Source organism: Pholcus phalangioides, unplaced genomic scaffold (assembly GCF_987345545.1).
Source record: "Pholcus phalangioides strain wild (caught in Gottingen) unplaced genomic scaffold, Ppha-v1.0 ptg000020l_1, whole genome shotgun sequence".
NCBI classification, from domain to species: domain Eukaryota; kingdom Metazoa; phylum Arthropoda; class Arachnida; order Araneae; family Pholcidae; genus Pholcus; species Pholcus phalangioides.
The window spans coordinates 2,297,268-2,313,006 of record NW_028301613.1 but is presented as its reverse complement, the minus strand read 5'-3'; the positions used below and the strand labels follow the sequence as shown (position 1 = coordinate 2,313,006).

Genomic DNA, 15,739 nt, shown 5'->3' with positions numbered 1-15,739 from the left:
ACACACTCTCTCTCTGAGAACCTTTGGTTTAACCAAATTAGTATTGCCATAATTTCCTGTGTATAATCTGCATAAAGACGTGGTACTAACATGGGAATGTGATCTGTTTGCAAAATGTTTTCGATTTCAGTAGATACATTATTTTCTCTCCTGCAGACAATACAATGGTGCAGACTAGAGCTCATTGAAACTCTAGGCTGACTCATCTACCAGCTCTGAGCTCAAGCGTGGCATCAATATTTATTGCCACAGCTAAGCATTCTAGAAATAAGAGCGGACTCATCATTTCCCCCCATCTTTGAACAAAAAACTGGTTTTACCACTCCAAGTTATGCTTAATTAATTGTTACTAAAAAAACAGGATAGGGAACAGTGATTGGCTATAGCAATCACTGACATCACACTTGCATAAAGATGTCAGATAAGCAAGCCTGGAGTTATACAAAAAATTATGGTGTACAATCAAATTATTGATAATGTACAACACCAGTGTAAACAATTTCCAGTAGAACCTTGATTCCCCGGGCTAATGGTGGGCGAAGGTGATCAGTTAAACTGCCAGGAGTGAAAAAAATTATTTAAAAACAACAAAACTATTATTTTACCTGTTTAGAATGCGACTATCCTGTGTATATATTCATATTACCAGTGTGCAAAAAAAAAATCTAATAAAATAAATTACTCATTTACTCAGCCACACTACTAATAAACTGGACTTCACTGATGGCAAAAATACAGTAGAACAGTGTTTCTCAAAGTGTGCGTCGAAGCTCTCAGGGGTGTCGCCAACCCTTGTCCGAGGCACCACGACAAGCTTGAAATATTGATGTGTATGCCTATTCATACTTTGAAGTTCTTCTATGAATGCACTATTCTAAACTAATCTGGGGAGCTGCAGATGAACCATAAATTGGCAAGGTAGTTGTGAGTGACAGTAGTTTAAGAACCATTGCAGTAGAACCTTGATTATCCCTTTCCTGTCAGCCATTCTGCAAAGTTCTAAAATATACAATGACAATTACACAAACGGGGAATATAGCGCTAGTTCAAGCCAATGAGTCCTGTGGTCATATGTACACATGAGCTTTTCCTGGCATTGCCTGTAAGTCTTGAGATGTCCATCTCCCCAGGACAATGTTTGGTTCTTATGGGAGCTGCTGTTTCAACATTTTGACACGAGACTTCACCTCTGAGAATCAATATAGAGGTGGTTCTGTAAAATAATAATGAAATCCAGTTCTATATACTAAATAAAAATGTTTTCACTATCAACTTTCAGAAAATCTTACATAACTAATGTGGGGGAAAAATGAAGTATCCAAACATGAGACTAAAATTTTTCGTAGCACGGTCAATCAGCACACCAATAATAGAGGTTCCACTGTATCTGTTTTATTTACAAGGAAAAAGTCCAAGGTGGTGTCCTCAAAAAATTATGAAAAAAATTTAAGCGCATGCATCTCATCTAGCAACAGAAAAAAAAGTTTAGCAATTGAATGCAATTATATTAAAGTTGCAAAAAATTATTAAAATGACACTTGCCTGCTCATTGCCGCTTGCACTTTTTGGCAATAATAAAATTCTTTTCACTGCTTTTAAGTTCTCTATAGCTCTCTTTTTTTCTGTGCGTGCTGTATGCCATACCTGATCTTGCGTTTGAATGACATCTCACTCTAAGCTTGCAGGATTTTCAAATTCATTCTTAGCCTCTAATTGCTGTTCAAAATATATTTAGACTTTTTTTGAGTGACCCATACTAATTCTGCTGGATTTTTAAAAATATTTCTGTGCACACTTAAATAGAATCGGTGGCAATTTTTTCGAAGACATCTCACCTTGGGGGACCCTTTCCTTGTTAGTTCAAAAATTAATCAGTTATGAAATACTTGATGTACGGAAGCTGTTCCGAGTTTGCTTTTACAACATATTGAAAAATCCACAATCTCAATGAAAGCAGCTGTCTGGTATATGGATATACGTCCTTGGCAAAAAGTTTCAGGTTGCCACTGTAATGACCCTGTACAAGAGGTACTGAATTGCACGTGAAAGTTTGTCAAAAGTTTAGAGATTGAGGAATCTTCCCGTTGTGCTGCATTACTAAGTAAGTAGTTATTAGGCTATTTAAGAATGATGAAATTTCATATTTCACCGAGTCTTTCTAGAGCCTCCTAAATTTCTACATCTTCTGGAAAGTTCTAATATTGCCTAAATTTTCCAATTCATGGAAAAATTTCCTTCTTTTGGGAAAATGAAATTTTTCCTAAATTTACCGAAAATTTCACTCGCTGAAGAGACAAAAAAATCTAGCCCGTTTTTCTCCACAAAATGACATGCAAATTGTCACCACTTTTCCAAATTATAAATGTATGATTTTGGCAAATTTTTTTTTCATATTTATGCTGCCAAAACCCGATGTTGGCTACTTCACAGTGACCCAGCCAAAGCCCAAAACTCTGGCTTCGCTGGGTCCTATATGTCGATCCCTGCACGTGGACAACTAAGATATGGATATTCAGATTGCTTCGATCGTTAGGGTTGCCATAGCTAACCATAATTAGCTATGGCTAATTATAAATGGTTGTAATTATCACAAAAATTTGACAATGCAGCAATCACTCCGGATCATGGGGATCGATCGATATATATAGGGGCCAGAATTTCAGACATTGGCTAGGTCAACTTTGGTAGTATATACCAAGTTACAGATACTGTTGCCATCATGAAACAAAAACACCATTGACAATTTTTTATATATTTTTATTTCAAAAAAATAAATGCTGTAATAAGAGTCTAAAAATATACAAACTTCAATAATCAATTCATTAACATGGAAAACTTCAATACTAACAATGTAAAATATGAGATTACAAAAATAGGTACATGTATCAGATCGTGGTAATGAGAAGAGTAATTTTAACACAAGATTAGAGTAAAAATACATAAATTCTACGTTAAACAGATCAACTAAAATTTCAATCAGCACCCAATATCCCTAACATGAATAGACTTAAAATACTGGCACAATATAAGAAACAATTTATGTTTCAAATACCCTGAAAAATTAAGCAAAATATTGAAAATGTGATTTCCCGCTCAACAAATAATCTTTAACCTCTCCAATGTTTTTTTCTTCTTGCTTCTTTTTTCCTCTCCAATATACAAGGATCCACCAAAACTGAAAACCCGTTTTCTCTATAATTTTTAAATTATTTTATTAGTTATTTTTTATATGCTTGCAAGTATACAGATTACTCTTGCACAGGTTTTAACAATTCAGTAGCAATAGACAATGTGGTATGTGGTACTATATATGGCGATTTGAAGGGGGATGTCTGAGTGATTATTATTCATGACAGCGGGTAATGATTTTTGGTTGAGGAACAAGTGTTTGATATCTAATTTTTGTTTCTGGTTTTAAAAACATTTTTTTAAAAAAGATTTGAAAACTTATGTTAAGGAATGTTTATATAAACTTCGTAGGTAAAACTTGCATCAGAGCCATGGGTGTCTGAGCGCATCAAAATTTTCGCATGAAGCTCAAGCCAAGCACCACGGGTCTAATACAAGTAAAATGCCCTGAATTTTATCCCTTCCATTGAAACTGAGCATTTAGATTCTATCACCATGCATAAATCAGCGACATGGAATGAAATGTTCATCAAGTAAAAAAAATACAAAAATGTGATTTAATCCTCAAGTGCAATATCTTGTCATAGAAGACCGATTGGGTATAATATAATGGACAAATAACTATAAATGCCAAATAAAGTGCTAGCGAACTACATAATGCTGAATTATCATAGGCATGAACTTGTATCCAGTCCATGAGCCCACTCAATATTTACCACTCTTATCTCGATAATACCTATAGAAATATTGGGTATGAGCCCCACAATATATTCAACAGCTTCACGACTTTGTATATTGTACTTGATATTACAGTTGATGCTTGTTTTTACAGCCCATAGACCTGATAATTAGTTTGTAGATGGGAGAGATAGTGGAAAAATACAGGAAATTAAAAATGAGTTGGTTACTCACAATTATTTGATTTGCAAAAAAAAGAAAGCCACACAATTAGTAGCATTTGGAAATGGTTTCAGCATCAAAGATTTTAGCCACCCTTCTTTCCACTCACAGTTGCACCCACAGCTGCATTTTTTATGCATAGTAATCAAAAAATCAGACATCTTTTCTTGAATTTCTGCTGCCATCCACCTGACCTTTCGAAATACCCCAAGTTTAAATTTGATTCAAATAATTTCACTTGTTTCAAAAAGTTTCTTTTTTTTTTTTTTGCTTTTTTGGAGCTCCGGAACTTTTGCTGATCTTTAATCAAAGTACTCAATGTACTTTTTGGAATCCCGTATGTTTTGACAATTTGTTTTAGTAAGAGAGCTTGCACATTAATTTTCTTTTAATTTTTTTTTTTCATTTACTGTCAAGCGCAATCATTTCAGTTGTTAAAATTGCAAATTTAAAATTTTGAGTGATAAACATGTTTTTATCTACTTGCACAAAAAATTCCTAAAATGCGACTTTTATCTCAAATCAACAAGCTTATTAATATTTATGAAAGAACTTCCAATGTGTAATATTGTTTCAAAAACATCGTATAGGTTAATAGTCTTCAAGTGGGGGAAAAAGTTTTTCGCTGTATAAATCCTTCCAGCATTTATCAAAAAAAAATTCATTATTGCTATATTTTTCCCCCCTCACTGTATAGGCACAGGTGTTATGTTTATTATATGCAATAAACCGATATGTAGAACAAAATATTTTCTGATGTTTCGCTATCTAATCTAACACACTCAACATTTTATAAAATGCTAATAAAATATATATATGGCACCATCCAACCAATGCAAATCTAAAACAAATACCTCCACGACAAGTTACAAAACACTGTAATGCACAAAAAATCAAAATAAACCAAATCTATCACCAAACATAACAAAAATGGTAGAATTGGTAGAATTCTCAACAACCAAATATACAAAAGAGTACAAAAAAAAATTGTAAAAATGGCAACTTCCTTATTTCGTTGGCAAATCTGATAATTTCTTATCAAAATATATTGGTTTTTTTTTTTTTTTGAACCCATGAATCCAATACATGAAAGAATACTAAGTATCATGAAACACAAGAGCTCGTGCATAATGCTGCAATCGCGCCAAACACCATCAGAAGAAAACTGGTGGACACAATGCTAGCAGCTCCAAATTCATGAGAAATATAATACTGGGCAGTTCTTCTGTTAGGATTACCAGCAGTGCCGTTGAACCAAAGTCTCATGCATGGTAGATCGTCGCTGACGTATTTCCAAGAATGATCCCATACCTTGATCAGTGATTGAAAGAAAAAACATACAGGATACTTCATCTGATTGATATAAAATTCACTCACTCTACACCAGTGATTCCCAATGTGGGCATTAACACTCCCTGGGGATGGATTGTTCTGGGGGGGGGGGCAGTAGAAGCTACAGGTATAGCATAGGATCCTATGGGTTAGATTGTGATGGGGGAAAAAATTTCTGATGGGAGTGAGATGGAACAAAAGAAATTGGGGAAACTATGATCTAGAACAATGATTCCCAACGCGGGCGTTAACGCCCCCTAGGGGGCGGTGAAATGTTCCAGGGGGGCGGTAGAAGCTACGGGTTTAACATAGGATCCTATGGGTTAGACTGAGTTGGGGGGGGGGGCGATGGGAGAAAAAAAATTGTGAATAAGGGGGCGATGGGACAAGAAAGGTTGGGAAACTATGATCTAGACTAAGGATGCACAGCTGTTTTCAATCTACGAGTGAGATATTTGAGTTGGCCACTAATTGTCATCTACAAACCACTGTAGTCGTTTTTTTTGTATTGATTCATTTTCCTACACATCCCCTTTTGCATGATAGAGATTGTGCACCCCGATCTAGACAGCAACCAAAATTAATATAATCTGCATATAACAGTGTTCTTCAACTGTCGGCCCACTTAAAATTGCGGCCGATTCATATAGCTGCCTATACATAACTTTAAATTTATTAAATACATGAGTGATTTTTTTGATAGTGGCAACAATGCTGTAGTGACACCGTGAAACAGAGCCAATCAATGTCATTTATACCATTGGTAAGTTATATGCATACAAGCAAATGAACTCTTCCCCCCCCCCCCCCCGTGTGTGAGCAGTGATAACAGGAACAGAGCGGTTGCGGAACAAGTCATCACAGAATACAGTTGCAATGCTTTTGAAGCAAGAACAGGGGAACTGGTTAAAAATTGCAGTGCAATTGCATAACCTTACCTAACTGTAGCAGGATGGGTTACAGCAGTTTTACAACCTTTTTTGTCCCACACACATCCCCCCCCCCCTTCTTCAGATTTTTTTCCCATCGCCCCCAACACAATCTAACCCATAGGATCCTATGTTATACCCGTAGCTTCTACCGCCCCCCGGAACATTCCATTGTCCCCAAGGGGGTGTTAATGCTCACGTTGGGGATCACTGGGTTAGAGCCTTCAGTGAAGAGCTCAGAAATATTGTCATTCATTGATTCAGTAACAATAGACAATGTGGTACTATATATGGAGATTTGGAGGGGGATGTCTAAGTGAATATTAGTCACGACAGTGGGGTAGTGATTTTCGGTTGAGGAACAAGTGTTTGATATCTAATTTGTTCCTGGTTTTAAAAACATTTTTTTAAACAAAGATTTTAAAACTTATGTTAAGGAATGTTTATATAAACTTTTTAGGTGAAACTTGCATCAGAGCCATGGGTGTCCGAGTGCATCAGAATTTTTACATGAAGCTCAAGCCAATTCAGATATGCCAAATTTTATCCCTCCCATTGAAACTGAGCATTTAGATTCTAGCACCATGCATAAATCAGCGACGTGGAATGAAACGTTCAGGAAGTAAAAAAAAAACAAAAATGTGAATTAATCCTCATTAATATCGACCATGACTCCTCTGTCTATGATGGAGGTATGCAATCAAAAATGTATCAGACATGCCGATCTGGTCATCCAGCCGTAAGTGACATGCAGACCATGTTGGTGGAGTAGATCTGCGTTGGATCTAGAGTTGGTGGAGTAAAGAGTAAATCTCATCACAATTTGTGAGTTAGCCCACAATAGAGGATTGGCACCTTTGACTGCTTCACATCCTCAAGCTGGCTGAGAAGAACATGACACACTGCAGCAGAAGCTGTGTTTATTATTTTTCACATTTACTTATTTTTTGCTGGCAATCAAATTATTTCTCTCACATTTTTTAGTCTGTAAATTATTTCTCACGCTTATCGTTAACTGGTCTACAAATTATTTCTCACATCCACGTATTTTACACTGGCCCCAAATTATTTCTCCCATATTTTTTTAAATAGACTGCAAATTATTTCTCACACTAATTGTTTATTGATCTGTAAATTATTTCTCACATCCATGTATTTTTTAATCGCCCTCAAATTATTTCTCACATTTTTTTTGCCAATTCACTATTTCTCCAATTCATTCATTTTTTGCCAGTCTGCAAATTTTTCGGACTCAAACTATTTCTCTTATTTTTTGGTAGCCCTCAAATTATTTCTCATTTATTTTTTAATAGTCTGAAAATCATTTCTCACACTTATCATTTATTGGTCTGCAAATTATATTTCTCACATCTCTGTATCTTTAACTCGCCCCAAAATTATTTCTTATATTTTTTTGAAGGTCAGAAAATTAATTCTCTCATTTAGTTATTTCTTGCCAGTCTTGAAAATATTTCTCATGTTTATTTTTTTGCCAACCCACTAATTATTTTGCAATTCTTTCATTTTTTTTGCAGGTTTGCTAATTTTTCTCTTTTTTTTCGGTACTTAAACCAGTTTCACTTATTTTTTGCTGACCCACTAATTATTTCTACCTTTCCCCCCCCCCCACTTTAAGAGTATGCAAATTATTCCCTCATTTATCATATATATACTCTACAAGCCAACCCTCCCACACACACTATGTAGTATCAGCAAATATTTGTGATCGTGCGAATAAGGAACCTTATATAAAACTAATTTTTCCTCTTTCTCCTGGATAAAATATCACGATCGGGAGAGTAAAATATGGTCTTATGCTCATTTTAATTTTAAAAATATCCTGCCAATGATATTTTTAATACTTTTTATGGTGCTTTGTTCACATAAGTTCTTGAAATAAAGAAAAAAATTTACTTACATTTTCACAAAACGTCTTTGCATCACTGTATATTTCTTGAAATGTTTGACAGGTGTGATTTTCCGGGCAATAATTTTCACCTTCGATAAACAGATTTTAGAAAAAAAAATCCAAGTTAATAAAATATTACAGAATAATAATTTCTTGAACTGAAACAAGTTTCTGTATTTGCATTCATTTCAGCAACCAACTTTTCATGTTTTTTTTTTCTTTGTAAATAACTGTACATACCATTACGGAATCTGAAATTCCTCGGCCAATTAAACACACAAGTGAAGTCTTCCTTACAGTCATTCCACCAGTCTTCACAATCAGCTGCACACAATGGGACATTCAAAAACCTCTGAGTTGATATCTTCCGCTTTGTCTATGTTTGTGAATGAAAAACATTCATCAAAGATAGCCTATCATGATTTTTCAATACTATATTATCTATTGCATAAAATATACACACAGTAAGCCCCCACCCCATCAATCAATGGTATAGCAGCCAACTTTTCAGAATGAAAATTACAGAGATTTTCACATGAATCTGAATTGCATATAAAAACTGTACAAAGACAAACATAAAAGTGATTTTTTTTTAAGTAAGGTTTTTTTCCCATTAAACATAGTGCTAGGCATAGCCAATTACCACAAAGTTACCAATTATCGCCAAACACGAGGGTGAATCACAACCTACTGTGAGTTTTTCACTCAAACCAAAACCATGCCAAAAACAATATCATCCTCGTGACACTGTGTGCTTAGTGAATTTTAGCGGTTCACTGTCAAAATGAAACATTTCCTCATGATTTTGTGCAATGGTGACAATTTGTAAGTTAAATTATTTTTTTTTGGGGGGGGGGGGGGGACATCAGACTACCAGAGTAAATTCTTTGAGAATTTTTTTTCTCCCCAATGTAGGGATTTTTTCTATCGCTGTCAAAATTCAAGAGATATAAGAATTTTTCAGGAGTCCAGAGGAGGGAGTAAAAATTCTGGAGTCTCTCGGAAAATCCACAAGACTTAGTAGATATGCAATGGGCAATTACAGACATCAGTGAACTTCGGAAATAATGTAATCCAGAGATGTCCCTTGGGTATATAAAGTATTAGAGATAATATGGAGGTTTCAAGATATGTCGCAACATGTTCAGCATAATTGCACATATTTCATGACACTATATTGTGTCAACTGTCACCAAATTATATGAAAAGATTCTTTCCCCCCCCCCCCAGAATTTTAGATGCAATATACAACTAGCATGGTTCGTACTCTTCCAACGAAAAAAAAATTCAAGGACTTTTTTACAAACGCATATTTTTCACATGAATAGGCGCATATTTAATTTTGATTAAAACTTTCAGAGATTACATTTCTACCTACTTTATTTCACATTATCCGTAATGAATAAAGGAAGCCACATACACATATATATCATACAAAACATATGACACATTGAATAACACAGTTCGTGCCTGTCAATTTCCCCATTGAAACGTAGTTTAGTCTCTAAATATTGCAATTAATTTTCTTTTAAAGACTAAAAAAAAAGAACTTTTCTAAAGATAGAAAAAGAAAAATTATTTCTTTCATTAATTCTGGAATTTTTCTTTAATTCTGTAATTTTTTTCTTTTATTGATTCTGGAACTATCTCTTTCATTAATTTTGGAATTATCTCTTTCATTAATTTTGGAATCATATCATCGATACTGAAATTATTTCTTTCATTTATTGTTTTAAACAACTATGGATGCCATTAGAAAATAACGGAGATGCGCCGACATTCAACACGTCACGTGATCTTCCAAGGAATGATGTAGGCCACTGACGTCATACCAGCACCGGTACTACAGGGTAGAACTCCTTAATACACGTATATGAAGGCGTCTTACTACAGGGTAAGACGTGTATTAAGGAGTTCCACTACAGGGCGCGGGGGGTCAACTGCCCCGGGTGGCAATTTTTAGGTGAACACCGTTAGAAAATTATCGAATTCCGAATTGGTGGGAGCGGCGAGACAATACAAAAATCCTAGTTATGGCCCTGCGTCATCCCTCTAGTAATATAAGCTCAATGGATTTCAGCGCCGATTCACCCATTGAAGAACAGCTCGCATTTGGCGGCATTTTTGTCTGGCACACTCAGCAACCAATCTTGATAGAAGGGATTTTTCAGCCACAAGTAATTAAAAGTACACACACTTGCTACTCACTTTTTGTTTCCTCTCTTTAAAGAACCTTGTACAAGCGCTTCACATCACTCCTAAATAAATATTTTCTTGACAGCATGGGCGGAGATACGGGGGGGGGGGGAGGTACAAATAACCGGCACTCTCAGGGAGAAAAAAAACAATACCGACATACACGCGGGAAAAAAAAACCAGCCTACAGTATGAAGTCGAGCTCCTGTGAGGGTGAGAGCACGCCATTTACATATTGCGTCGAGCCCAACGGTTCCACATGCACAGAGAATAGAAAGAGAAAAAATATTCCAACATAGGTTTTTGGCACAGCATGAACCGAACTGGATCATTTCGCGTCGACAGAAACGTGTTACATAATCACACTACGCGTTTATGTATTTCTACCGTGGCGCATCAGCTACACTGTCATTTGCATACTCCGGCTTGAAGGGAAGCATCGAGCTCAATGAAGGGAAGTGAAAGAAAACACAAATGAAGAGAAGATCGGTAAAACGAGTGGCGCACAACACATTTGACTCCTCCAGAAGCAGTCGGCCAATCACACCCGATGTAAAACACTGCCGTGAGGCTTGTTGCGCTCTCTAGGAAAACAGTCGAACTTGTATTATTGGTGAGTGGATGGCATGTCACGCTAGGCGATTCACTTTGCACACGGCACAGAGAACCTGCTCCTACGAAAACCTGGCTTAAGAATAATGGGGAAAAAAACTTGCTTTAAATCCAATTATCCAGGGTTATTGGCTGCTAAGGCTTTTTCCCTGTGCTTTGCACATGGAAAAAGCCTTACAGGACGTCACTTACAGAGTAAAAAAAAAAGTGGCGAAAACTATTTCGGAAAAAACAAATTTTTCAAGGACTCTCATCGATTTTCAAGTACTTTCAAGGCCTTGAAAATGAATTTTTTTTTCAAGGACTTTTCAAGGTTTTCAAGGACCGTACGAACCATGACTAGGATCTCCATGGAAAATGAAACAGATGTCTAGCAGATTTTACTGATTACTACTGATTCCCCCCCCCCCCCACCCCTTTTACAACCAAATATTACATTACAGCTCTACAAAGGAAATGGGAAAAAGCAGGTTTAAAACCTGCTTTAAGGATTTTCACCAAAACCTGTTTACGTGGACTGGCACTTTAACCATACTTTTCAGAGGTCACATGGATCGACTGGTTCAATTCGTAGCGCAAAGGATTATAGGAAAGGAGGTTACACTCCCCAAGAATCCCCACAAAAAAGGCAATTCCTGCTCTCAATTTCTTTTCCTATGAGGAGAAAAAGTCATCAAGCGGATGCTGAAACTCCTATTGCTACTGCAATAACACACATGTAAATAGGGTTTACGTTCTCTTGGGACAGCTGAAGAATTGACCGGGACAAGTTATTCAAACAAGAACATCTACTGCCCTTTATACGAGGGGTAGAGTGTACAAGTCAAACTGCTAAAACAGGCAATCTGACAATCCAGCAAAATCTGCCAATGTCATTTCTTAAAAATTGTCATTGAAAAAGTAGCGACCCATAACCTTGCAATCACATAGTATAAACTTTCACCTATTCCGAGGCTTTTCTGAGGAAAAAGGTTGGATTTCCATGAAATCCGTACCGATTATGGTTAATGATCTGATGGAGGTGACCAAGAAATGATCAAACAAAAACAAAATTACCTGCACAACCCACAATCCAATATTCGGCTCACACTCATAGAAACAGTTATCTCTGTTGAAATGATCTCGACATCTTGGTGAAAGATTTTTCCCTGTCTGCTCGAAGCAATGATTGAGATTAAAATTGTGCATGTCTTCACCATGTATTTTTATAGTTGTCTCGTGTGTACAGCAAGCGTGATCCTTCCATGGCAAACACTAAAGAACCAATACATACAAACTTTAGGGAGGAAATAAAATAATTTATATGATAGAGAACATGTCAAAGACATACTTTGAAACATTTACAAAAGCATAAGTGAAACGGGACTTATTGTTAAAAAAGTGATAATGGCATGTTTTTGAAAAGAAAATCATAATTCATCAATTAACCATTATTAGCATAGTTATAGCAATTATTTTTAAAAAAACATTACCTGTTCATGCAAATGATCTTCTTTCCCGGGTTTCTCTTTGTGCAAAGTAGCATTAAGGCACCAATTGAGCAGCTGATCTTTGTCCTTGGTCAGTTGAGCGATACAACCAATGCAACAAACCAGCAAGAGAATAAGACAGCTGACGTACTACAGAGGGAGAGAAATAATCATTTGAGTATTTTTGCCACAACACGGTTAATACATTGAGCACATAAGGGCTAATTAGATGTGAGAACAATATTTATGAGAATGAAATCATGTGTGCATGAATACAAAAATATGTGTGGCATGATTCTCATTTTAAGTAATGGGCCCAAAAGAAGAATGCTTTAAATTGTTCTGTGACAAGTCCCCAGCTGATTGAAAATGTTCAACGATGAAAGTGTTTTCTACACAGAATGGAATGGATCTTTTTTTCTCTTAAAATTTTTCCCAAGACTATTCTGCATTGTACGTCACAAGTTTTTGTATATTCTGCTTTAGGGTAGCTTGGGCCTCCCTAGGCCTAGAGACCTATCAGCCTTCCCTCACCTTATATGTGAAGGTCATGGCTCTTTATACTAAAACTGTTTCAGTGTGTATGTACAGAGGCATATTTATAGGAGACTTAGCGGGCTATAGCTCAAGGCGGCAATGCGAGGTCAAAAGAGTGACCTAGCACAGCTGTCTTTAACCGAAGGTCCATGAGGACTTCCTGCCCACCCGCGAGAAACATTTCTCCCAATTCAGTAAGCCTACACGCTACCAAATTTTGTATTTAATAAATAAAATACTGTCTTTAATGTTTTTTTATTTGCATCATGTGTAAGCAGATATGCAGATTATTAACCACATTTTTACCTATCTGAGCAATTTTTCAACTATTTTCGCCAGTCCGCAGGTGTAAAAAAGGTTGAAGAACACAGCCTTAGAGTGTGTGCAAGCATGTGAGTGACCAAGACAGTGTGCAAGCATGTGAGCAAACAAAAGAATGACCCAGAGCAGTGGTTCTCAACTGGTGCTTCGCAGAGTCCTTGGGACTCCACGTGCACTTCCCAAGGGCTCTGCGATGAATCGAGAAAAATGAAATAAATTTTCAGTAAATTTGATAGATAAATAAAAAGAGGCTATAGGGTTCCACCATAAAAATGATATACAAAAGACATTTTCGTGACTTTTTTGTAAAAATTTAGTGGTACGAGTTTACCGCCCATTCAATTCCATGTAATGGAATTCCAATTTCTAACATGGATTATTGCTGTGCGGTAGAGGAAGGAGGACTGGATAAAAACAGGTGAACAGTAAACAAGAAGTTTTTATTTCCCATTCTCCTTCACAGAGTTACAGTAAAGTCGCAACTTCTTGGCATCAAGAAGGGTGCTTGAACTGCTTTCTCACTGCCTACATGGAACAGCTTTGGTATAAGAGACATGCCAAGTTGGCAACTTTTTTTCCGACGATTCCACAAGGTTTTCAAACGGTCTTCTCTCTTTTCTACACCTCTTTCTTTTCTTTTAAATTACGTCACCCCATAGCCATGATATTTTGAATGCTTTGGAAAACCGTTAGGAGGCGAGATCTTTTTTTCTCTTCCTTCCATACATACAGCTTAGTTTTCATAATGCAGTATGTGGATGATTAATTATTGGATAACATTGGATTTTTCTATCGTCTCTCAGGGGGTTGCACCTTTAATATTTTCCAATATTTATCCCTTTTCTTTTTAAATTTGCTTTTCTTCCCTTAAATTTGCATTATAAAATGCAAATTATTTTATTAAATATTATAATTCAATATTACTTAAATTATTTTATAAATAATTAAAAATGTTATTTATGCAGAGAATATTTATGCCCTGATCGATTTATTATTTAAAATAGAGTCCGGGTTTTATTTTTATATACAAAGAATACAGGGGGATGTAACAGCGAGTGCACCAGGTCCCGAAAAATCCAAACTTCACACTTTTTTCTAATTTAAGGGGGCCCAATATTTTCTTTTGGGCCCGGGACCTCAACCGACATTAATCCACCACTGACAAAGAATATTTATTATTTATGCAACAGGAAGGGCCGTTGTTTATTTAAAAGAGTCTGTTTTTTTATTTAGTTTAAAATGTTTCATTTTTAATCTCGATACCTTATGTTGTTTCGCCATTCAGTCTTGAAAGTGGTATTATTATTATGCTTGTGGATTTCCGTTATTGTTTTCTATGCTGGCGATTTTGTTTTTCGGTGCCTGTACTGTCTGACGGCCTTGGCAACTTTTCATCGGGCCATTGGACATGTTTGGCGCCAGAAATCGCCAAGTTGCACCTTATACCAAAGCTGTTCTCCAAATCTTGTTCTTCTATAGCTCTTTGTGAACCTCCCCAGCCACCTGCCAGGCTCCCATTCCATTTTCACCTGTGTGGACACCCCCCTAACACATCCCAGGAATATAAGGAGGGCTCCCCTTCCATTTGATATTCACCTATGTGGACGCCGCTCCCCCCTAAAACATCCCAGGACTATAAGGAGGGGAGGACATGAGAAACACTGCTCTTTAATTACCCACATTTTTAGAAATTTCCATGAACACCGCGAGATGGTTTTTGTTCAGATAACCATGGCTGATTCAAAAAAAAAAGCATTAGAAATGTTCCATTTAAAAAATAATTACCTCAGCCATAATGAAAATTCCAGCGTCTCAAAGAAACCTGAATGGCTTTAAAATTACTAATAACCAACACAAACTAAAATAAAATTGTAATTATAACATCCACAGAAAGAAAAGGGAAACGGCCAAATAAACAGCTGCACACTTGCCAGACAACGTGATAGTGACCTTTATATTTCGGACGTCTTTGACCTTTATCTTACTCTACGCGCGGTTACGATTTCAATACCGGAAGAAAACGAACTAGCGTCGAAATCTGAAACTATTCTACGTGGTACAGTCAATGGCGTATTCACTGGAGGAGGGAGGCCTAGCGAAGGAGAAGTTCAGTGGGAGCGGAGAAAAAAATGGCGGCTTATTCGTCACGCGTTTGAGGTCGGCTTTTTCTTCCTCTTTGCTTAATTTTCAGGGTTTTTTTTTTCTCTGTTTCGCTTAATTCTTCGCTTTTGTCGTTTTTTTTAGTGTTCAAACGTATATATATATATATAATATTTTTTTTGCTCTTTTTGGTCAACTAGTTAGTATCTGGGGTGTTTCTTCAGTGACGTAGGTGTAGATACTTCTAATACTGCATTGTTCTCTCCCAATGAATACCATCAATCATTGAATTCTCTATCCTCTAA

The 15,739-nt window shown here is 36.4% G+C and overlaps 1 protein-coding gene across 1 annotated transcript; it reads right to left on the bottom strand.

The window, feature by feature from the left end:
• Window positions 1–3,137: 3,137 nt before the first annotated feature.
• LOC149070750 (folate receptor beta-like) lies at window positions 3,138–15,284 on the bottom strand. The gene is made up of 6 exons (XM_089248458.1): window positions 15,120–15,284; window positions 12,480–12,626; window positions 12,064–12,261; window positions 8,440–8,575; window positions 8,209–8,288; window positions 3,138–5,340 (listed from the first exon to the last, which is right to left on the bottom strand). The coding sequence occupies exons 1-6, from the start codon at window positions 15,126–15,128 to the stop codon at window positions 5,134–5,136; spliced, it is 777 nt and encodes a 258-aa protein (XP_089104584.1). The 5' UTR covers window positions 15,129–15,284; the 3' UTR covers window positions 3,138–5,133.
• Between the last annotated feature and the right edge of the window lie 455 nt (window positions 15,285–15,739).